Raw genomic sequence first — 25,832 nt, 5'->3', positions numbered from 1 at the left:
CAAAGACTTCCCTAACCCAGTCCCTCTATCTTCCTACCTGGTTTCACTCCGTGCTTAGAGAGGCAGGTAAAAGGGTTATCCAGCCACCTTTTGAAGATCTGACTGGACGTAAGAAAGAGGGCTGCATCCATAACAGGGAGATCTGCCACCAGGAGTATGAGCAGATCCATAAGCTGAGGAAAACTAGGTTAAGGACATCTGGTAGTTGATTGACTATAAGAGAGGGGTCCTAACTCTTAACAAATCATGTTCAAACCTAAACAAAGATTTGTCTGTTGTCTCATTGTTTGCTTGTTTATCTATATCAGTTGTCTCTTGTCTTATACTTACAGTGTACACTATTTGGGGCAAGGACTGTTGTTTTGTTCTGTTTGTACAGTGCCTAGCACAATGGGGTCCTTGTCCATGACTGGGTTTCTGAGGCACTACAGTAATACAAATAATAATGGTTTGATTTGTGGGTACTCAATTGTTGTTTTTACAAGAATAGTTTACACTAAGGTTTTATTTCACCTCCCTGTCTAATGAATGCTTAATTCAGCAGGACTATTTGATGTCAATATGCCAAACAGGGTTCAGACATGGTGTTCTGCTCTCCTGTATTAGGAGAGAAAGCTGGAAATTTACATATTTGTGCCCTTTGGCTTAAACTGACTTCATTGCACATATTGCATAAGCACCTGAATACACAGCATTGTCACAGCCATAGTCTTACTATAATCGAATGCTGCACTAACCTCAGAAAATTGCAACATACAAATTTATTAAAAAATCTGTGCTCCCTGTATTATTTTAAGAGGCAAGATATAGTGAAAGATTCATAGAGAAAATGTTCTTGTGCAACTTCCATCATAACTAGGGAAAGCAAAAACCCTTCAGTTTAAGGTTCACATAAGCATTGAGACTTTGGTGCTTATCCAAAGCAGTGGAAACTCCAAACCTTCTGAGGTTCACTCAGCACTAATCCATTTGGATGATATAGTGTCCACTTTAAAGTCATCTGGACCTTTCCCTGTTGTATCGGTATAAGAAACTGGTAATATACAAACCCTAGGTGAATGGAAATGCATTGGAGTTAAAATTTAGCTGAGATGTGGAAAAGAGCTGCTTTATCTAAAATAGCTGCTTCTTCAAATTCCCGGCTGTGCCCAAATGGTCCTGTCAGTTCAGAGGTAGCTGTGAGATGGAGCTGAGTCAATTTCAGTGCAGAGTGCTCATATTCAGCTGACAATCACATTGCAAAGAAAAATATATAGTTCAGTAATAAAAACTAAATTGCATGTAAATGAACAGAAATTACCAACTACTTTGACAGCTGAAAAGTTTCACCATTCAGTTCTGTATCTTCTTTGTTTTCAGTATACAATAAAGGTTTTTTTCTTACCTAGATTTTATTCCATCAGTGTTAATTCTCTTTGAAATAAGCCAGTTATTTTATTGCATACATTTAGGGGAAAATCTTGCTCACTTCTTTGTGGCCTCTAAGGGCTATCCAAAAAGAAACTGATGAAACCAAGAGGATTTGGCAAGCCAATGCTAGGGATGAACATGCCCAGAGCACCTGAGAATTTAGTTCTTTGGAAGCAAATGCTCAGCACAGATTTGGGAGTGGGGTTCCCAAAATTGTTATCACTGGCTAGGTAGAAAAACAGTTTCATTTTGAGTGGCTAATTGGAAGACACTGTCAAGAGTGTTGTCATTTTCCCATTGCTAAAGCTTGGGGCCTAATTATTTGTCCTGCCATGAAATATCTCACCAGGCAGTCAGAATACATATTTTACAGTGCTACAATAAAAGTGATGCTAAAAGAATGTGTTTATTTTGTCATGGTGATTTGTGTAAAATATGCTGAATTTATAAATATATTGCAAGTTATGCACCCGTGTTAACATCACATGAATTTCTATCCTTTATACCTTTTTTCTTAATACAGATGAAAAAATCAAACAAGAAAAGACAGCTCCCACTGAAAAATCAGGTAAGGGAAGTGTCATCCTTTCTAAATTTATGCTTTTTTCAATACTGTTCAGAATTCACACTTATGTACTAAATTTACACTGTAGTTATTACTCAGAATAATTTTGAAATATGTAACTAGTGGCATTTAGATTCAGACAGTCCCCATGAGCATACTTCTTTAGGAAGATGCTGTACCTCCGAGTTGATCAAGCATAATAGTAATTTAGACTGTAAGCTTGATTGGGGCATCTAGGGGCTACTGCAAAACAAATAATAGTAGTAATAATAAATTATCCAAATAAAGTGTTTTTGGACATTTTTATTGCATAGTTCCTGTGCATTATTTTGAATATGCTTCTTATTTGGTGCATGACCTATCTTGCAAATTAGATACCCATTGATATGGTGCATATTTGAAAAGAGTTGCTTTCTTTAAAGAGTAATTGTTAATGATATTGTTTGTCTTTATGTTGCACTGTCTAGGCATTTGCACAACAATGGTATTTGAAAACAAAGTGATGATACACAACATCAGGCCTGCATATCTAATAAAAATATTGTTTTGATATTCATTACACAAATATACTACTGTAGATTTCCACAGTAAAGTCCGAAACAGTTTAACTTGTATATCAGTGTATTAATAGTTTTGGGGAAAATACAAAATACTATATTGTGGTATTTTTATATGGAATATTGGGACCCTCAAATCATATCTACAAGTACTGTTAAATGAGTTAGCTACCAAGGTTGAGAAAACTAACTTAGGGAAGGAAAACAATAGCATCCGTGTATCTTCAGCCTTTTCTACAACTAAATTCAAACTTTTTAAAAAAAATACCTTTGTAAATCTGGCCCATAGTAACGTTACTTATGCATCTTTACATGTGAAGGGAATGAGAGGGTTCAGCTAAGAATGAGTGAGGAGGGAATATATAAAAGGGAGGGAAACAAAGTTAGTAAGCAAAATGTTTACAATGTGTTTCTTCATTCTTTATTCCTAAATATGACATTTTAACCTTCTTTTATCCTCTGTAGTCAAGTCAAAGCCAGCAAGTATGTGGTATATACCTTGATAAGGATAAATCCTTTAATATAGTTGGATGTGTGGCTATTTTACTTTTAACAAATAAAAACTTTGTATTGGTAATTTATTAGTTTTTTGCTTAAAGCTACTTTCTCTCTATCCCAGCAATCCTAACCTCGGCTATTGCTTTGATTTAACGTATTTGTTTATCATTCCTACTTGGCAGCCCATTCAGTTTTCCATAACCAACTGCATTAGCACAGTATTCATCATGTTCCCTCCCATATCACATTTTTCAATACAGAAATGAATAAAGGAGTAGCAGACTTTTAAAGAGTCATTGTTAACCATCACTGGGGGCTGAATGACCACGGTTGTTCAAGTAAACAACAATGAGGAAAAAACACGTTATGCGAAATTCAGCTGACCCTCAAATGGGTTTGGGAGGGTGTAACTGAGCATGGAATGTGTCCCAGTAACTGTAAGATGAATTTTATAAAAATGTCAGAACACTTAGCCAGTGTCTGAATAAATGGGGCTTAAAGTATGGTAAGTTTGTTGACTTTCTATCCCCTTCTTTTCTTCAACACGTACAGATGGACTGCAAAGGGGAAGTGAAAATTTGAGTTGAGCACAAAAGTGCTCCCAACCCAAAAGGCCCTGTGTATGTGGAAGGAGGGGTCACTCCGCACAGAATTAAGTTTTAACTCATTGTTTTATATTCACTGTCTCCTGTGTGAAATCCCTGGTACTTCCTGGTTTTCTAGGCATTTCCCAAAGTGCCTCATTCTGTGGAATCACAGTTAATCACGGAACTCCTGATAATCATAATGGGGATGTGACAGAGGCATTTAGCAGGGATTTCTAGGATTAATTTTTTTTTTTTTTAGCTTTGCAGTTCACCTTTAAGTATGTCTTGCTACTCTCTGTTTTCTGACAATGTCGGGGGCACCAGAGAAGGAAACAATGGCCAACATAGCCCTCACCTGAGCCTTCTGCTCTAAAAATTGCTCTGGCCCCTAGTTGCATGCAGTTGGCCCAGCTACTACTGTGCTATGAGAGTTTAGGGTTGCTGCAGTTTTCATTTAAGCAGGTGTGTTTATTTCCTACAAATTATGCAATGCTAGTCTTCTGTTCTTAAATGAGTGTTTCTCTTCAGTCTTCTCTTCTCTTGCCTTCAAAATGCCATGCAACTTTCAAATGGTTAGAAATTATTGTGAAAGTGAACCAAAAAATTGAAACATGAAGCAGATTTTTTCCCTTTATTTCTCCATAGTGACATATATTCTGCTCATATGCAGTGGGATTAGGGTTGCCAACTGTCTAATCACATAAACCCAAACACCTTTGCCTCACCCCCTGTTCCGCCCCTTCTCCGAGGCCCTGCCCTGCTCACTTCATGCCCCCTCCCTCCATTGCTTGCTCTCCCCCACCCTCACTCAGTTTCACTGGGCTGGGGTAGGGATTTGGGAAGGGGTGCAGGCTCTGGGCTGGAGCCGAGGGGTTCAGAGTGTGGGAGGGGGCTCTGCGCTGATCCTGGAGCAGCGGGTTAGGGTGCAGGAGGGGGTGTGGGGTGCAAGCTCTGGGAGGGAGCTTGGGTGCTGGAAGGGGCTCCGGGCTGGGGCAGGGGGTTGTGGTGCAGGAGAGGGTGTGGGGTACAGGCCCCTGGAGGGACTGTGGTGCAGGAGGGGGCTCCGGGCTGGGGCAGGGGTTTGAGGTTGTAGGAGGGGGTGTGAGCTCTGGGAGGGAGTTTGGGTGCGGGAGGGGCTCAGGGCTGGGGAAGGGGGGGTGGGGCGGGGGTGAGAAGTGCAGGCTCCGGTCAGGTGGTGCTTATCTCTGGCTGCTCCCAGTTGGGGTGCAGCGGGGCTAAGGCAGGCTCCCTGCCTGCCCTAGCCCTGCACAACTCCTGGAAGTAGCTGGCATGTCCCTGTGGCCCCTGGGGGAGGGTTAGGGGTCTCCATGCATTGCCCTCTTCCTGCGTCACTCCTGGAAGTGGCCAGCACATCCCTGCAGCCCCGTGGGGGGGGGCACGGCATGCCCCCGCAGCTCCCAGTTCCTGGCCAATGGGCACTACGGAGGCACCGCTCAGGGTGAGGGCAGCGCGTGGAGACCCTCTCCCTCCCCCAGGGGCCACAGGGATGTTCTGGCTACTTCCAGGAGCGGCCAGGGGCCAGGGCAGGTAGGGAGCCTGCCTTAGCCCACCTGACTTCTAGTGCCTAAAATCCCCTGGTTTGGCTTCAGTAGCTCCAGGAGATAGAGCCTGATTCTGGGAGACTCCCTGCCAAACAGGGAGGGTTGTCAACCCTAACTGGGATGTATTCTGGACTTTTGGAGTTCAGCTTAAGTATCTGACTTGCAAACATAAATGCTTGGTAAAAGGGTGGTAAATTTGCACAGCACTTTCCTTTTTTGAGAATTCAGAACTTTCAGTAGAATAATTACAGAGCTGATAGAAACCACTGTTTGGAAGGTGAGTTCCCATTGATCCCCAGTGATGGGTATTAGTCCCCAAAATACTTCAGTGATTCCTCTATTTGTGATCTGTGCTACTGATTTGAGGGTAGACTATATCCATAGTATAAATTCAGTATACTATTAAAAAATTACCCCCTTGTTGGTTTTGCGGCATATGCTTGGAATCTCCATCTTGCAGAGTTTTTCATCCCTTGATGTATGTGCATAACTCCTGGTAACATTAATAGCACTTACACATGTGCATCACGAGGAGACTTGACATCTAGATGCAATATTACTTATTGCTACTTTGCTGCAGACTTCATAATGAATAGACTGCTAGAGGCTAGTCATTTGGCTTTCTTCCACAATAACAGCATGCACAATATAAGATAAATGTTTACTCTTGAAGAAAACATGCACGCGGCTTTTACTTACTTAAAAAAAAGGTATGACTGACTTAGCTTTTTCATGGTGCTGCTTTTGTATAGAGCATGAAGCTGTCAGACATGAAAAAGAAGTTCCACAAACAAAATCAGGTAGGCTTTACTGTATGTTCAGTTAGCCCTATATTTGAAACTGCTGTGTAGATAAAAGTCACACCAGAACTGCATATGACAAATGCCAAAATGTACAAGTGCATGACACTGTTGAACTTTTTGCAGCATACTGTCGCCTTGAAGTGTGGCAAATAGCCATTACATGACACTAGAATTCTTATGTCCATTTCTTCAGCTATGTAAAGACAATTTCCTGCTTCTTTGACTCCACTCTTATCAAGAGAGTTATGTCAGCAGAGTTTGACCCATAGTCTGAAAAGTGTTTGTTTTGAATACTCTCACCTACAAAATAATTTTGGTATCATTCTACTATTCATTTGGATTTCACTGAACTCCTGCATGGTTCAGATTCTCAGGACCAGGTACAGTTGCCATTTTCCTCAAGGATAGTTATCTCCCTAAACTAGCTTGTTCAATCCGTCACATTGGACTATCCATTTTCATTTTGTTAAATGACTTTTGGATATTATCATTAGTATGAAGTATCTCTGTGCAATTTATTTACTGCAGCAGTATGAAGCAGTACAGTTCAATTTCACTATAAAGTGATGACCACCCCTATAAAAGAGAGATTCTGCTCTGGACTCCAGAGTGGAAGAAGCTGTGTAGATGTAAGGTGGCTGTTGTTAATAATTATATTTCATTCTTACATAGCACATTTTATCTATCTCAAAGTGATTATCATTATTGTTATAGTTATAATGTTAGTTACAATAGTAACTTCACTAAAAACAATGCTTAATTATATATGAGAATTAATAAAGTAAGCCTGGGCTGGAAAAATATTATAACAGCCTTCTCCATACATCTCTATTCTGAATATTATTCTTCCCTATTTTACTTCTCAGCCAGATCAAAAGTAACTGCAAGTATGTGCCATAGACATTTTCTACTGAATATAAACCTGCCTTTAGATGCATGATGCCTTGGATTGGGTTTTGATTTTTGCAACTTTGTCATGCTAGAGAATGCTATTTTCTTTTCTAAAAGTGATGTATTGTGGATTTTATTCATTCTGCTTAAAAAGCGAGTGAGCCAAAGCTACTGGTGATCTAATATTGTGAAGCTGCAACAGTCATGTGATTACTTTTTATATAAGTTAAGTAAGTTATCCCAGTAGCATAATTTAGATGTGTGGTTTTAGGTGGGTGTGGTCAGATCAGTTTTTTGATAAATTATAGATTAATTTGAATAATTAAAACATAACAGAATTAGAAGAAAATGTTATATAATGTATTTGTAGTGTTTGGAAATAGTTTGTATAGAGAATTAACCAGGCATGTTTGCTAGCCTTTTCAATAGCCTGTATTTTTAACATCTAGCAGAATAAAATACCCAATTAAAATGAAGAAGAGAATGAAAGATCATGATGTTTAAGTGAGTTAGAAGAGAAATTAGACAACACACACAGAATGAGTCTTCCTTGCACTCTAGAAATTCCCCTTGTTGAGGACTATGGGAGTTCTGGTTATGTAAAGAAGGATTGGATTATGTCAATTACATTGTGAAATTAGATGTTACATACTGCACATTGTGTTAAAACAACTATAATACTTTTAATAAAGATCAGTGTTTATGCTTATGAAATGTGAGAATTAATTAATTAATAGCATTAATACATTCTAAAAGCATTGTAAAATACATAGTTGTAGTTCATAGAAGGTCTGATTCAAAGCCCATTAAAGTCAATTGAAAGCCAAAGCCCACTGAGGTCAAAGGGAGGATTTGGCCAGACAATATGTGGAGGTTAATCCTTCAAACTAAAATAATCTATTGACATTATTATATGATCTCTCTTGGATATCAGATCACATGGACTAATGTCCATTATTTACGAATGTAGGCAATACAGATATATATTCTTTACAGAAATCTGCACTAATGAAATAATTTAGCAATACTTTAAAGAAATATTCAGATAAAGTAATATTTGAACGTAATTAAAACAGACTGAGGACAGAGAACATGAAAAACTAGTCACCACAGAGTGATTCTGAAACAAGTTTTCATTTAAAATAAATAAATAAATAAACCACCATTAATACAACTTTGTTCATGTCTTTCTAAGAGAAAAAGCTTGTGATACAACTTGTGAACTACAATAATATAGCTTTTTTGCAGGGACATGTCTGTCAACAGAAGAGAAGGAAAACCTGTAAAAAGATGAGTGCTTGGGTACTGAGAAAATAACTGAAGTACATACCTTGGCATATAAATGATCAGAAAGGTCTTTGAGACAGGATCTGTCTTTGTTATGTGTTCGTACAGTGCCTAGCACAATGGGGCCCTGGCCTCTTGGTGCTACTGTGATACGAATATGTATGAATGAAAATTATAAAGCCAAATCCTGAGGGGTCTTGACCACCTTCAACTCCCACTGAAGTCAGCAGGTGGCAGCAACCCCTCAGCACTAAGACTAGTAGAAAATTTACCTTTGAAACTGTTTTATAACAAAAATTGTGTCAACAAAACAGAACTCTTGGGGGAAAGGATCTTCTTTCTGTGGAAAAATTACAACTTTTAATTTAAAAAAATCACCCAAAGCCTAGAAGTTTTAGCAGAAAACAGACAAATTTCAATTCAGAAATGCAAGCCTTTAATTTTGGTGTGTGGAACTGAATTAAAATGTTTCATTTTTTGCTCAGTTTGACAGTAGACCACATCCTTCTGAGCTACTACGGTGTCCTGGAGGACTTGTAGTTTGGATATCTGCTGACTCAGTTCTCTTCTGTGAGTGGGATCTCCAGCCAGAATACATCTCCCATGATGCAATGTGGCCATGGAACTTTCATGATGCACCATAGCAGCTCAACAAGAGGGAAGATTGTGTTGCATTGCGGGAGATGTTACTAAAGCATATGCTGTTCTGACACATGCCATTGACAAACAATAGCCAAGATGTGTCAATGTGACTTTTGTGGGATGTATATGTGCAAAAATCCTTGAATCTGCATTTTGCTTCTTGGAATGATCGTATTGATCTAGATAAATAGCTTCTAATTTAAAAATTCCTGCAAACATTTAGCCAATTGTGTACCTAAATATTTTTATCTACAATTTATACCTTGATCCAGTAATCCCTGTGTAGCTCTAGTTAAAAAACTTTCTGGATCAGCTTTATAGATTATCCTCATTGACATGAATATCTCTTGGTTTTAACTGATCTTTTCACTCAAGGAAGAGCATTTATTCTGATTAGGGGCTGCCCAGTCCTAGTACTAACTGTGGCTTCACTGCAAATATTTCTAATTAATTTATATGTACATTATAGCACTGTAAAGCCATGGATACTAAGTAATCAGTGGTCTTAAAGGCTTGTGTAGCACAGCTATATGCTAAATGTATACCGATATTTTGAGTCAAATTTCTTTCCAATTTGTACCCTATGCTATCCCTTTAGTATCAATGGATCAGGCATAAATCAGTGGAGAATTTGGCTCATTATGTGAAAGGCAGGCCATAAACAGAAATAAAAAACTAAGTCTCAAGTACTCCCAAATTATCTCTGTAAATTTTAATAGTAATCACCAACATTAATTAGCATTTCATCATTAAAATAATTAGTAAACCATCCTATTTTCATTATCTCCAGTTTAGTGTGAAATGGTGTCTGTGTGGGCAATTGGTCATTTATCAAATCAGAGGCTTTAATTAAATCTAAAACACAGTTCCTGCATACTGATTACTTTAAAGGCTATCAAATTATGACTGGTTACCTTGAACAGAGGACAAAGCTTGTGATATTTTTTCTTAAATAAGAAGTAATTGTTTTAATGATATGAAATGCTAACGTACAGTGAGAGAACCATTTACTGTGGAATTTTCAAAAGATCTCAACATTGGCCCTTCACTGCTCCTGCAGAATTCAGTAGTGAAATTCCCAACCTTGGGGTACAATTTCTCTCAACATTTTAACACTGGTTTTAATCCCCAGCTTTTTGGTCTTGGTGCAGACGAGGGGGGAGAAGACAAAGGTGACTCTGTCTTCTTTACGCCTCCCCTCCCCCACCAACCTAGGCCAACCATGGAGTCAGACAGTTTCCTGTTCAACAGCCAAAGGAGAGAGGTAGTCTGGCAGCAGAAAATGGACAATAGATGATAATTGGGGCATGAGGTGCCCAAACTACAACTCCCATGGGGCACCATGCAGCATTTTCAAATTTATTATTATTATTATTATTATTGGATGTTCAGTTTTTAAACAAAATCTAAATTTTCCAAAGAAAATGGACGTCTTTTGTAAAAGGTTTGTTTAGTTGAAGATGCAACTTTCCATCCAAAAAACCCCACAAAACAGTTTTGATGAAAAAATTTTGGCCAATCCTGTTTATGATACAGAAGCCACCAGATGAAACACACCATTTTCAGCTGAAGCAAAAGGTAATAGTCCACCCAAAGTCAAGAAAAGTTTATATATATCCCTGCAAATGGAACCCATCCAATTCTACACTGTTCTAGTTAAAAGAGATTAAGTTTCTGCCTGGCATGCAGGGTTTCTGTCTTTTCTTATCTTAAAATCCATAGGATAAAACTAACATTTATGAAACAGAGGGGGTCACCAGGTCTCAAACCATGTAAATTCAGTTCTGGGTTTACAATGGTGCCATGGCGTCGGGTCCTCACTCAGAAGGGGCCCCAGCACCTGGACCGCGGCCCCTTCCCCACCCCACCACTTGCTTCTCTCTTCTCCCTCCCCCTGTTCACTCTTCTCCGCGCCCCTCCCCCCCACGTGAGCAGCAGGTGGGGCCTCAGAGGGAAGAGGCTGACTGGGAGTGCGGTTTTGGAGTGAAGCGTGGATGGGGCCTTAGGGAGAAGAGGTTGAGAAGGGGCAGGGTGTTGGGGTGGAGCAGGGGGCGAGGGGTTAGGGTGACCAGATGTCCCAATTTCATAGGGACAGTCCTGATATTTGGGGCTTTTTCTTACATAGTCCCTATTACCTCCCACCCTCTGTCCCGATTTTTCACACTTGCTGTCTGGTCACCCTATGGGAGGCTCACAACAAATTAATCTGGTCTTGTGTAAATTGGTGCAGATCTCTCACTGGAGCTATGTCAAAATTGCACTTTCTAAGGAACTGGCCTGTTGTATCTGTTGTGTATTTTTTTGCAGCAGTTCCTAGGGACCACAAATGATCTGTACAAACACATAGCAAGAGACAGTTCTTGCTCCAAATAGCTTACAGTCTAAAAAGACAAGGCAGATGGTTTGGGGAAACAAAAGGTACAGAGAGGTGAAGTCACTTGTCCTAGGTCAGACAGCAAGTCAGTGTCAGAGCCCTTAATTAGGGTACATGGCTAGTAGGACAGCAGAGGTGAAAACTTAAACTTAAACCCACTTTACAGGAAAAAAAAGATATTAGGTATCTATAACCTTGAGTGCTTATCTGAAAAGAGCCCTATTTAAACACTTACTGGTCTGAAAAGCTTTCACTGGCACAGTAGCTGCATGTTGGATTATAGCACTTCAAAGGGTAGGATTCGCAGCTTTCACTGTTTAATTTCTGTGTATGTGTCCATTGCATGGACTCATTTATTTCCAAATTAATATCCTGTGAGGATAGCTGCAGTTGAAAGTTAAGATCTATCAAAACTGTCAACTTCTAAAAATAAAATATCAAGCCTGAATGTCTTCATTTTTATTTATTTATTTCTGATTGTTTTCCTGAAGAACCAGCACCTGAAATGACAGTAGCAGGTAAATTTTACACTTCTCTTAAATGTCTAACAGAAAGGACCAGTTGTATGCAGTATTGTTGTAGCCTTGTTCATCCCAGGATATTAGAGACAAGGTGGGTGAGGTAATATCTTTTATTGGTCCAACTTCTGTTGGTGGGAGAGACAAGCTTTCAAGCCACACTGAGCAATTCTTCAGGTCTGGGAAAGGTACTAAGCATGTCACAGCCAAATACAAGATTGAACAAATAGTTTAGCATAAGTAGTTAGCACGGTTCTAAGGGACTCTTCAAGGTGAAATGGTCCATTAACTCCTCTGTAGTCGTAGGGAAATAAAGGGGTTAGTATGTTACAGATTGTTGTAATAAGCCATAAATCCAGTGCCTTCATTAAGGGCATGTTTTTTAGCATCTAGCTAAGTAAAGCAGTGAAACACAACCTCTCTAAACATGATTAACCAAATCCTTGGCTGGTGTAATCTGGCATAGCTCCACTGAAATCATGAGTGCTATGCCAATTTACAGCTGTTGAGAATCTGGCCTGATTAACTGATTATTTTGCAGTCACTGTATTTATTTTTAAGTGTATGTGTTTGGCTGAGGTAGACAGAGGTGATTAGCATTAAGCCAGCTTGCGTTAATCAGGTAGCACATGCACCAAGAGACACTGAATCCTTATTACAGCTGGTTGGATCATACAGAATGAAAATGAACAGTTCTAAGGCATACTGCCAGATATCTGCTGTACTCAACAGGGAATATTGGAATGGCGCAGAAGCCTGCAGTTATCCACCTTAGTTAATTTCGGTGTGTTTAGCTGAGAATAGTCTTAGCTGTCTAGCTGTATTCTGGGGGGTTAGAAAAGGAATGCTGATAAAGGGCATACACATATGTCATGCTAAGGCAAGTATGTTTGTTTGGTATAAAGCTTAATAAAAAGAATATAGTGCTGTAGACCTACAGTCCATTGAAATGGGCAAGATTTATCCTTGCTATAAATTTAGGAACATTAATAGTTACACCAGGGATCAATTTGCTCTAGGTGTCCAAAATAGAATCCCCAATAAAGGCCTCTTAGTTAATGATATTTCCTTGCAAATCTTTCTAGCCAAGAAAAAACCAGAAAAGGCTGCAAAGGAAAGAGAAGGTAAAAGCCGACTATTTGAGAAGTCTGTGTGTGTAATATAAGATCAACATAGTAGTAATCTCATTATCCTTGTTGTGAACATCACAACTCTTATTATTGTTGTTTGAAACAATCTCTGAAAGGTTTGCCCCAGTTTCAACCCAAGACTGACCTTGATAATCTGATTGTTACAAAGTTAAATTGGCCCTTCTCTAAACTGTTATATTTCTTTCTCCTTTGTAGCAAAAACAGAGAAGAAACATCCCAAAGAGGGAAAAGCCAAAGGTAATAAAGGGAAGAGAAGCTCTGCAAGCAGTAATTTAAAATGAGGACATCAGGTTTAAAGGGATTAGAATGAAGAGCTTTATTAGTCTTTCTAATGTGTGTAGGGGGAAACCCTGGAGTTGCACATGAAGCCAAAGTAATTCAGCATATAGGGTCCTCTGTGTATGAGGTGAAGGGATGAAATCAACACCTCGAATCTGGAGGTAGGCTGCAATGTGGCCCTCTCCACTGCTGGTACATTAGCCTGTCTGCAGAATTCCCAGCCACTGTATCTACATAGGAGTGTAGTGGCCCCTTCCTGGTCTGCCATAATGCTGTGTGCTGGGACAGCATATTTGGAGCTATCGTGGGTTCCATCTCCCCAGTGTGTGGGATATTTTTGAATTGCTGACTTGTATATTTTGTGATGACTGCATTCACAATTCAAGATAATTATCATTTGTGTAAAACATTTCCTGGTCACATACATGCTGGCTAAGCTGTTTGGGCTCCACAGTTTCAACCAAACACTGCTTTGTTCAACCAAACACTACAGTCATTTGTAGTTGCTATGTTGGTTTATACAGTAAAAAAAATTAGTAGCATTGGACAGACAGACAGACAGACTAAGGTACTGAAAGGCATAAAACCACATATATGGAGACCAGTTTATGGATATTTGTGCTAGTTAAACAGAGATCATTTTTCATAGAAGTGCAGATCTGGAAGGCCCACCTAGAGCCAGATATTCACACACCGATCCACAAAAATCAGACACATCTATCCACACAAAATGATCAGGCATACTTTTTTGAGGATTCAAATGGTCAGTTTGAAGACAGCTATTAGTAATAAAGCAGGTTTGTTAAACTAACACCAGAGACACAGTTTTCCTTGTTCTGAAATTTCCCTTTTTAAAAAGTTTGTTTGCAAAATCCTCTTTGATCTGTTTTGTTTCTATAAACTGTAAAGTGTTAACCAGTTCAAAACCTATCAATTGTGTGTTTTTACTTCAATGCTAAAATTTCATTACTTAGTAACTAATGTGTTTCTTTAGCAGTGCCAACAGTAAAAGAAATTCTAAGACAGCACAACCTGACAACAGGTAATCAATATTTCCTCAGTCTTATATTTTTAAAGAGACCTCTAGCCTGCAAGCTCTTCATGTGCACAACTCTCATTAAAGTCAATGGGAGCTTCACAAGGGTAGAGCTGACAGAATCAGGCCCATATGTATGTATTTGTAGACTGTTGTATTTGGACTGTATCTCGGTCCTTAACCCAAACATATTTTCAGCCAGTTACCTTTTAGACCAAGTGATCTGTCATGACGTTGGAGATGTCTGATTTAGAACAAACATATGTTTCTCCTGGGAAATCTGTTCGATAGCACAAATGAATGAGCAAAAATCTGTCCAATTCACCTTGTCTCTGAGGATGGATGGGGATCTATCCCTGTAAAACAAACAACATAAAGGAGGGTGGGATATTTCAGTATGAAGTCTGCCTACAGTGTCTTGTCACATAAGCTCTTTTTATTCTTAGTTTTTACAGCACCTAATACAAACCTGGACCACGGCTGGGGTTCACAAGTGCTATGATAATACGAATCATTAATGGTTCTACATATGGCCAGATCCTTGACAGCTGTAAATCAGTGCATGTGAGTTTAGTGGAGTTACACCGATTCATGTCAGTTGAAGATATAAGCCTTTAATCTCACTAGAGAGTAATAGCTGTCTGTAGTAGAGACTATTGAGTCAAATCCACTTTGAGTTGTACTTTGTGGACTTCAAAGAGGTTGCCCCACTATAACTGCCAACAGCGTTTGGCCCAAGCTGTTTAAAACACCCTATGGTGTCTCTAATTGAGCTCAAATATTTTTTAATTATAACAAAATGTACAAGACAAGTGAACACAAAATGAACAATAAAGAAAAACAACACAAACTAAAAGCAAGCACACAGAATGTTGGCCCACTTCCAGGTGACTACTCACATGCTTAAAATTAAGCACATGTATAAATGCTTTGCTGCATCAGGACTGATTGGCTTTCACATAAGAAGATATCTGCTCTTCTTTCATTGGGAATGGTGAGTCCTGGGCTCAACAAATAGATTGTAACTCCTGCTAATTCTGTAGTCCAATAAGAGATGCAGAAATTCAGGAGATAGAATCTGTGTTGCAAAACAGGCCTCATTATTTTATGCTCACTTTTGGAGCTTAGCACGTAAAGATAGCGAGTGCTCATAGTGCTGCCAGGTATTAACATTGCCTGACACTTCCCATTATAGGACCCTGTTTTCAGTTGCATAGAACTTTGCCAAACTCTATCCATTTGGGTTAAAAATTTTAATGCCCCATGCCTGATTCAGGCTAAAATTTTCTGAAAAACTTCAGTCAAAATGGTTCAGCCATTTCTGAGAATGTGGCTAGGGAAATACACTGTTTTGCCCATGTTGAATTCTTTGAAAAGCACTTGTATCCCCACGCTTTCAAGCAAGGACTTGAAATTTAGCAGGGAGTTAGTTTCTTGTCAGGGATGTCTTTCGCCATCTATGTGAACATCCACCCAAATTTGGCCAAGTTATAAGCTGTTCACACAGCTCCACAGAAACTTCTTGAATGTTAGAAACTAAATTCCCTGAAGATTTTCTGTCCACACTGGGCATTCTTTAGCTTGGAGTTCAGCATGACTTCCTTACAATTGCAGCTCTGGGCTCTGCTGTGGGCTGTGCTGGATCCAGAAACTGAGACTAGGAATTGGGATGGGGGAGACTTGGACTCTTGGCAAGGAAACTGGGAGTGGGAGTTAGACAAGAGGGCCTGGGAGCCAGTTGGTGGGAGAGAGGGAATACTGAAATTTGATGAAGAACTGGGATTAACTAGGCAAAGACTAGGAGAAAGAGCCAAGGAAGGGGTGGCAAAAAACAATGATGGCTTGTCTACTGGACCCCACAGTTCAGACTACGAGTGTATGAATTGCAAGCACATTAACGTGCTGCATTCTAACTCCCCCATATGGACACTGCTGGTGTAAACTGATAGATTGGCAATCCCTCCATTTGTGGATATCTACCACAGATTTACATATGGGTCCTGAGATGACTCAGGGGTCTGATCCTGGAACTGCAAATCCACCTGCAATAGGTACAGACATTTTGTGGCAGGCCAGCAGCCTACTGAGAGAGAGGTTTTTTTTTTCTTTTTCCTTCCTCCTCTCTCTTTTTTCAGCTTTGAGATCAAGGCACTTCTCCTCGAAGCAGGCCACTGCCTGATGGAAGATATGGCACCATTGGGGTTGGTTGGTGGCTTGCTCTTCCCAATTTATGATATCCACATCAGTTTTCTTAAGATATGCTTTCATTATGTTTTTGTAGCATTTCCTCTAATCACAACAGGATCTCTGACCATGGGTGAGCTGAGAGTGGAGGACTTGTTTTTGGAGGCGAAAGTCTGACATCCGCACACAAGGTCCAGCCCAGAAAAGTTGGTGCATGAGGATCATAGCTTCAATGCTGGTGACATTGGCTTCAGCTAGGATGCTGGCAGTAGTGCGGCGATCTTGCCACTTGATGCGAAGGATCTTCTAGAGGCATCGGTGATACCTCTCCAAACTTTTGCAATGCTGTCGATAGGTCACCCAGGCTTCGCATCCGTACAGGAGTGTAGGAACAACAATTGTCTTATCGACCTGGATCTTGGTGTCCTGTTGTAGGTCATGGTCTGTGAAAATGTGTCGGACAAATTTCCCAAAGGAAGCACTTTTGCTGGATCTCACTGTCGATTTTTGCATTTTGAGAAAGTTGACTACCGAGGTAGCAAAAGGGCTCGACTATCTCCAAAGTCTGTCCCTCTATGGTGATTTGTTTTGGGTCATGTGCAAGGCCTGAAGCAGGTTGATAGAACACTTTAGTCTTCTCAGTATTGAATGAGAGTCCTAGGCTTCGGTAAGCTTGTGCAAGAAAATCCAGTCTGGACTGAAGGTCCTTCTCAGTGTGCACAAGGATGACACAATCATCAGCATACTGAAGATCAGTAATGGACACCCTGAAGACTTTAGATTTTGAGCGGAGACATCGAAGATTAAAGAACCGCCCATCCATTCTATATTGAATGTCAAGTCCATTGGGGAGGTGATCTTTAACGAGGACCAAAATGACTGCTAAATAGATGGAAAACAGGGTTGGGGCAATAACACATCCTTGCTTAATCCTAGTTTTGATGACAAAAGGTTCCATCTCAAGGCCATTACAGAGAACCATGGCAGTCATCGGATCATGGAGAAGCCTTTGGACCTTAATAAATTTTGGAAGGCAGCCAAATCTGGCCAGCACCTTCAACGGGGCTTTGTGATTGACAGAGTCAAAGGCCTTTGTCAAATCGATGAAAGCCGTGTACAGGTCCTGATTTTGCTCCTGAGACTTTTCCTGCATTTGGCAGGCAATGAAGATCATGTTGGTTGTCCTGCGTGATGGTCTAAAACCACAATATTTCCTCAGCAAGGGGAAGTAATCGGTTTAAGAGGATATGGGCAAGAATTTTCCCTGACGTAGATAGCAAGGGAATACCATGATAGTTTCCACACTCCGACTTATCTCCTTTCTTAAAGATTGAAACAATGTTAGCGTTTCCCAAGTCCTCTGGTATCTTCTCATTGTACCAGATACGAAGAAAAGGTTTTGGAGCTTCCCTACCAGTTCATCTCCAAACTTGTAGACTTCAGCTGGTAAGCCATCTGGTCCTGCTGCCTTCTTGTTCTTAGTTTCCATAATGGCTCGTGTTACTTCTTCGAGGGGGGGGGTCAGCAAGAGATTCTCTTTCATGTTATTGAGGTATAGATTCTATAGTGGTATCAGAGAATGTTGACTCATAGCTTAGGAGTAACTCAAAATGCTCCTTCTATCTGGTTTTGATGGCTTTGATGTCCTTAAAATACACTGACCCATCTTGGACTCAGAGTGGTGTGGGTCCATGGGAGCATGGGCCATAAATGGCCCTTATTGCCTGAAAGAAACTCCTCATGGCATGTTTATCAGCATAAAGCTCAATCTCCTTGGCCTTTTCTCACCACCACTTATTTTTGATATCACTGATTTTCCTTTGGGCTTCAGTCTTGAGTTGCTTGTATGACTCTTTCTTCTGCTGGTGTTATATGTCATTTTGCCACATGAGATTAGCTTTTCTTTTCCGGTCAAGCAGGCCCTGAATCTCAGCATCGTTCTCATCAAACCAATCTTGGTGATGGCAGGTGACATAGCCAATGGACTCAGCACGTGCCGAGAGAATGGCAGTGTTTAATTCCTTCCAGAAATTTTCATTATCATCGTCAGCTGTAGGCACAGCGGCAAACTTCTCTTGGAGATACTGCTGAAGTTTCTCCTCAGTCACTATATCTTCAAGGGACTTGATGTTGAATTTCTTTCATTTTTCCTGACTGTGATGCGTTGAGATGATCTGGAAATTCATGATTGATCTAACAAGGTGATGGTCTGTCCAACAGTCATTAATTCCATGCATGTCTCTCATGATGCGGACATCCTGCCAATCTCGAGCTCTAAAAAATAACATAGTCAAAAGGGTGCCAATGCCTGGAGTGAGGGTGTCTCTGGGAGTGGTCTCATACTTCTCACTTTGTCTAAAGGGGTTGGTTTCATTATAATCACTCTGTGTTCTATGCATTTGCTCAGGAGGAGGATGCCGTTGGAGTTAGCCTTTCCTACTCCTTCTTTTCCAGAGAGCTGACTCCTGCCTGACTCTAGCATTAAAATCTCCAAAGAGAATGATCTTGTCCTCCTTGGGAATGTTGTTTAAAATCTGTATAGAATTGTTCCTTGGTATCCTCAATAGAATCAAACATCGGGGCATATGTACTGATGACTGTAGTAGACTGGTTGTTGCTGAGCTCAAGATGAAGAGTCATAAGACGTTCATTGATTCCTACAGGAAATTCTGTAAGCTGACTGACAAACTTATTCCTAATTGCAAAACTGACTCCATGAATGCGCCTGTCTGCTGCAGATTTTCCTTTCCAGAAAAATGTGTAGCCTCCACCTTCTCCTCTCAGTTGACCTTCATCTGGGCACCTTGTATCACTTAGTAAAGTGACATTGATGTTATATCTTGCAAGATCCCTGACAACAATAGCAATTCTTCTTTCCGGATGTATATTATCTTTGTTATCCATCAGGGTGAGAACATTCTTTTTATAGCTTTGACCTCAGGCAGAATGATCCCACCGGATGCAGTAATCCTGCCAGGAGTGTATGAGACAGCCTAGGTTTAAGTTACCTTTTATAGCCCTCTCCCGAGGTGGGGTGAGCAGAGGGGATCCTAAAGAGGACTGCTCAGTCGCAATAGTAGCTGCCAAATTGCACCCCTGTCTCAGTCCAGGTGGCAGACGACCATCTCACTACCACTGCCTATGTGCAGATTCATGGCTAGGGACTGCCAGATTCACTAATCCTGTCCCCGTCACCACTAGTCCATCACTGCAGGGCTTGGAGGGTTGGAAAGGTGTTGTTTCCCATGGTAGAAGCCTGCATATGATTTCTTTTAGTGTGGGGAAGCTGGTGTACGTACAGCAACCACACGATCATGACACCTTGAAGGTCTGGGTCCCAGTGGCAGGGAAAGTCCGAGATATTGGAGATCTTCACTTGCTGCAGCCTTCATCCACTTTCACAGCAGTTGAGATCCGAGGACCCTCTTCCACCTGATCCATCTGGGGGATTGGATTGTGCTTTGTTTGGGACCTTCCCTCAGACATGTTCACCTTGGGAGACCCTACCAGGAACATGAAGCTCCCAACAACTTAGCTCTGAGGATCATTGGAACACGCAAACCCCTTCACCACAACAAGGTGATGATCCCAAACTAAAAGGTACGGAGTACATATTATTGTAGTCCTGTTTGAAAGAAGACTACATTAACATGAACTAGACATCTTTTAACTGGCACCAGCAGTGTCCACACAGGGCAGTTAGAACACAGCCGTTCAGTTCATTCTGCAGTTCACACCCCTGTAGTCCGCACTGTGGCACAGTGTAGATGAGGAGCCCAGGGAGGGAGACTGGGACTGGGGAGCCAATGAAGAAGATGAAATAGCTGGGGTAGAGGGGAGCTGAGACAGATGGGATGAGAAGATAGGTGGAGAAACTGACACTGGCCAAGCCGGGAGACTGGGACATGTGGGGAACTGGGATGGAGAGTCCAGAGGAGTATAAATAGAATTTCCTGTGCAAGGACTGGGTCGAGAAGTCTGAGGAGCAGAGACTTGGACCAGATAGGTGAAGGAGAATGTCAGTGGGAAGAGGAGCCATTGTTGGGAAAGAGCTAAGACTGAGACTGGAACAGGTTGGAAGGAATAGGGCAGACGGGTTCATTATCAGTAGAGTGCACTCCCTTCCACAGCCTGGAATGGAGCCAAGATTCCCGAGTCTCCCCATTCTTCTTCTGCCAACAAATATCTGTGAAAGCCATTGGCAAAGTATGAGTCTCCTCCCCGTCTAGTGCTGGACCATTTCGAGTATGACACCCTATTACTGCTATCACTTACTCTGTTAGCTCAAATGGCAGAGGTCTGTTTGGTGGATATAAAGGTTCCAACACTGATGATGACTCCTGTGGGTGTCACGTGGTAGGATATTTCTTCAGTATGCTTTTTTTTAAAACCTAGAAAATTACACCACCACCCCCAAAATCAGTTACAAGAACATTATTAAGACTGTAACGTGAAGTATGCAAAAGATAGGAAATGCTAGAATCAGTGTTCCCTCTAATTTTTCCCATCCATGTGTGGAATGAATTTTGTTATGTGCACCAATATGGAAGTGATGTGTGCATATTATGCATATTGGTGCACATAACAAAATTCATGTGGTGAGGTGGGACCAAGGGGTTCAGAGTGTGGGAGGTGGCTCAGGGCTGGGGCAGAGGCTTGGGGTGGAGGCTGCAGGCTCTGGCTGAGGCTGCGGGCTCTGGGGTGGGGCTAGGGATGAGGGGTTTGGAGTGCAGGCTGCCCCGGGGCTGCAGCAGGGAGAGAGGACTCCCTCCAGCTCTCTCTCCCTGCAGCAGCAACTGGGCTCGGAGGGAGAGGTGCCTCTCCCCGCTGCGGCAGCTCCGGGGCTGGGCTGGGTTGGGGCCAGGGAAGGGGCACCTCTCCCCACTGTGGCAAGACTGGGGCTGGGGGAGAGGCATCTCTCCTGCCACAGCCCTGGGTGCCTGCGTGGCACTTAATAGGCTGCTGCGCAGCCACACAGTTTAGAGGGAACTTAGGCTAGAATTAAAATTGCAATATTAATTCAGCTTACTATGATTTACCATGATTATTTCTTCTAGTAACCACTTTGTTTACATTATGTGATAGGTCAGTTTAGTTGCATGATATTGTTGCTCCCTGATTCGATAATCCTAGCCCTTAAAGAGGTCTCAGGATGGCTGTGCAAATATATTTCCATAAATGCAAACAGATAATCACAAAAGTATTTTACGTTGTCTCTTTCCAGTGTTTTTGTGAACAAAAATATTTGTTGGCGTATTTGTAGGCAACAATAAAGATTTTATAAATAACATCAAAGTGAATTATAGTCAAACATTTGTCAATTCTATATTTCAGTATTAGCTGAACGCTAAGAATTTAAAATCTGAGAGCAAATCTAAGATACTATAAAGAGTTTGAGCTTCAGTTCTGCTTCCTATGTATTTCCATTTCATGCTGATACATTAAGCACAGTGTATGAAATACTAATACTTCGTACTGGAATAATCAAAGCTGAAAAGTATTTAAGAATTCTGAGATCATCTAAAAAATTAAAGAAGAAATCTTCTCTTGGCTTCTAAAGCTTGAATAGAGTAGTTTCATGTTCTTAGATTTGGATTTGAATCTTCATCTGTTTCTTGATATTATAAGGCAGTCAAATAAAGAGCAATGAGCAATTTTAAAATCTGTATATATCTTGAATTTTAGAACATTCACATATACAAGGATTTAAGCAGAACCCTACCAAGCAAAAGCAATATTGATACTCGCAGTAGACAATAACTTGTATTCCTTAGTAAAGCTGTCCACCAATTATTTTAAGATATATATATATATCACTAGATATGGGCCTGTCTAAATGTCAAAGATAACCTTCCATAAAGTTCAAGAATATTTTGCTCTGTAGTTTTTGCTCAGTCAAAAACAGAAATAGGCACAAGCAGGGAAGTTCAGGCACACATTTAGAGCCAAATACTACCCAAAACTCAGGACTGTCTAGGTCCCAGTTTGTCACTGGGACTATTTCGTTTATTTTATAAGACTGTCCTGTAGGTGTTAACATTTACAATTGAGTTTGAAAAGCTAAACAACTGTATAGGTTGTTGTTATATTATAATTACTTTACTCTAATTTATTTACAAATAATGCAACAATACAGTGAGGGAGAAGCGGAGGGTGAGATTACAACGAGACCATAAACTATGATAACGGCTACATATAACATGTGTTTTTGTTAAGTTGGTGCAATGTTCAGACTAATGGACAGAGTGATTCTTTTCTAGGTAAAACAAATATATTTACCAATAGAAAGGTAGCTTCACAAGCAGCCTTCATTTCAGGAGTAGAATAACAAGTCTTCTATCTGTGTTTTACAATTTTGGGGGGACTTAAAGGTCCTCATGTCAAAGAAATGTTGCTTGCTGCCCAGTTGAAGTCGCATCTCAGAGAAAACTTAAATTATCACTAAGCATGATAGAAAAATCCTTTATATAAACAAATTATACTACCATCTCTGTTGAAGGAAGCATTTTTCAAATAGATTTATTTTTGCTCCTACAGTGGTAGATTGCAGTCATTTCTTAGATGTTTTCCTGTATAAAAAGGATTAATCCAATCACATTATCACCAGAAGATATTAGAGGGCACATAGTAATCACCCCTTGAAAAACTCAGCATTTCCAGCAGATGAATTCATTATGAGTCTGTATTAACATGTAGAGATTGACAGTTACTATTAAGTTATTTTATTGTCTTGCATTTAGTGTCTACATGTCATATATTTTTTCCCTTACAGAGAAGATTTCTAAAGCTGCAAAAACAGCAAGTAAGTTCTATTTACTGTTATAGCCATTTGTGAGACTGTCTTTGATGTTCAGGTGACATATACTTGTCAATGCTGGAACAGATAAGATTTTTCAAAAGTTATTTATTCTGACACACAGACAAGGAATGAGTCTTTTTTCCTCCCTTGAAACCTTTAGAGGATTGGGGGGGCAGTGGGGAGGGCTGTTACTAGGGAGACCAGACAGCAATTGTGAAAAATCGGGACAGTGGCTGGGGGGTAATAGGAGTCTATATAAGAAAAAGACCCAAAAATCGCAACTGTCCCTATAAAATCGGGACATCTGGTCACTCTAGCTGTTACATACTTTATTAAATTTAAGATTGTACTTTTCTACAACAGAGAAGAGGTAACTGCCACAAAAGAGAACTTAAACTAGCTGAGAGAGTGACAAACACCAGGATAAATAGCTCTCAACTATGAAAGCTCAACTACTGAAAATTCAGTGTTACATCTTCTGCTCTCTTTCTTGCCTATTGTATGTCAGACTGTTTGTATATTGCAAATTTGTGATGTATTGAGTATCCTGGCAATAGAGTCTCACAGCTCCACCCCTTTTTTATTTAAAAAAAATCAGTTGTTGGGATCAAACGCCTGAATTTGATAACTTGACTGCAACTTGATTATAGTTCATTGAAGCTTAGCAAAAAATATTGAGGAGAAAAAACATGACCGTCTCAAAATAAGGAAATGAGGATAACTAAAAGGAACATTATCAGTAACAGTTGAGACTCATAGAGAAATGATAAACTCAAAAAAATGTATATTAAAGATTCCCTAGTTTCTTTTTTCACAAAAAATCATCATTTAATCACTAATATTATTTTTCACTTCTTGGACCTTGAGAGTTCACACCATTTCCTAAAAAGTAATGGAATGAGCTCATACTCATGGTTTTATACTTAAGATCTGTACTGCCCATATAACATATCTGATTGAATCTTTGGCTGTTTTAATATTCAGGACTTCATCTGACCTCAGAATACCAGTAACTTTTTGTTAGTAATTCCATTTTTCTGAGGTTATCCTCTATGAAACCATCTTGAGAAACTAAATCTCTGTGAGATATGTAGATAAAATGAAAGATTTAGGGCCAGATTCAAAGCCCATTGAAGCTACTAGAAAGTCTCCCACTTCAGAGACTTTTGGATTAGATTAAAAACAAAAGGTCAATGTCTGGTTTAATTATAAGGAAATTGATAACCTGTCTCTGTAGTACCATCATAATCCATTATAAACCACACACTTAATAATATCTTAATACATGGGACTTGTTCTACCCTTTTGAAATATGTAAATCCCCATGAAGACTGTGGAAGTTTTGTACAAATACAGCGGACACTAAGTAGACCTTGTGAATGGGCTGGATCCCTGCTGGATCCTTTACAAGTGCACATGTATACTGAGTTCTTGTTCAAACTAACCCCCTTTCTGGGTGGGGGGGTTGGCTTTATTGGTAACTAGAGCCGTGCAAATAACTGCCAGTGAACAACAACAACAAAAATCAGTTAAAAAAAAACTAGGGGGTGGGGCGGGGAGAACTGGTTTGATTTGAACTGAAACTGAGTTCTTTTTGACGTTTTGGTGAACTGAAAAAAATTGGGAAAAAATTGTTTCAGGATGAACTAAATTCTTTGTTCAACCTGAAATGAAATGTTTTGTTTTGGGTATTTTGACCTTTTCTAATAAAAGCAAGCAAAATGAAAGGATAGATTCACAAAACTGAGGAGTCTTTATTATACCAAATAGCCCAATGATTAGGGCACTCACCTGAGATGCCCAGGTTAAGAGCTATTATGGAATAGCAGACTCTAAGGGTATGTCTACACTGCAATTAAAAACCCACTCCAACCTGAGCCCAATTATCTACAATATAGATAAATAGCTCTTTAGCATGAGCCATGTGAGCCCAAATCAGCCAGCCAGCCACAGGTTTCCGGTTGCAGTCTAGATATACTCTATGAGCCAGTATATAAATGCAGAGCTCTTCTGTTGACTCATCCTAGACTGTGCTAAACCCCTATGTTAAACTTCAGGGTGGTCACTGCAGAGTTGTGCAGGCAGATTGGTGTAAGAACATAAGAATGGCCATACTAGGTCAGACCAAAGGTCCATCTAGCCCAGTATCCTGTCTTCCGACAGTGGCCAATGCCAGGTGCCCCAGAAGGAATGAACAGAACAGGTAATCAAGTGATCCATCCCGTTGCCCATTCCCAGCTTCTGGCAAACAGAGGCCAGGGACACCATTCTGGCTAATAGCCATTGATGGACCTATCCTCCATGGATTTATTTTTTGAATCCTGTTATAGTGTAATTAGCTCCAACTACAATGAAGCCCAGGTTTGAATCCCCCCTTTGGAAGCAGGGTCTTCAGGGGCGGCTCCAGGCCCCAGCACGCCAAGCGTGTGCTTGGGGCGGCATGCCGCGGGGGGCGCTCTGCCGGTCGCCGGCAGGGCGGCAGGTGGCTCCGGTGGACCTCCCGCAGGTGTGCCTGCGGAGGGTCCGCTGGTCCCATGGCTCCAGTGCCTGCAGGAGATCCACCGGAGCTGCGGGACCAGTGGACCCTCCACAAGCACGTCTGTGGGAGGTCCACCGGAGCCGCAGGACCGGCGACCGGCAGAGCGCCCCCCGTGGCGTGCCGCCGTGCTTGGGGCAGCGAAATGGCTAG

General features: G+C 40.7%; 1 protein-coding gene across 1 annotated transcript in view; it reads left to right on the top strand.

Annotated features, from left to right (window-relative positions):
* The window catches only part of TRDN (triadin), a 271,057-nt gene that overhangs the window by 229,897 nt on the left and 15,328 nt on the right, over positions 1-25,832 (top strand). The window contains exons 38-45 of the mRNA XM_045010301.1: positions 1,934-1,978; positions 5,932-5,979; positions 6,849-6,869; positions 11,668-11,694; positions 12,780-12,818; positions 13,041-13,082; positions 14,119-14,166; positions 23,117-23,146. Coding sequence (XP_044866236.1) covers positions 1,934-1,978; positions 5,932-5,979; positions 6,849-6,869; positions 11,668-11,694; positions 12,780-12,818; positions 13,041-13,082; positions 14,119-14,166; positions 23,117-23,146 — 300 coding nt within the window. The remainder of the gene's footprint in view (positions 1-1,933; positions 1,979-5,931; positions 5,980-6,848; positions 6,870-11,667; positions 11,695-12,779; positions 12,819-13,040; positions 13,083-14,118; positions 14,167-23,116; positions 23,147-25,832) is intronic.

The sequence above is a fragment of the Mauremys mutica genome, chromosome 3 (genome assembly GCF_020497125.1).
Source record: "Mauremys mutica isolate MM-2020 ecotype Southern chromosome 3, ASM2049712v1, whole genome shotgun sequence".
NCBI lineage: Eukaryota > Metazoa > Chordata > Testudines > Geoemydidae > Mauremys > Mauremys mutica.
This window is presented reverse-complemented; position numbering and strand designations above follow the sequence as displayed.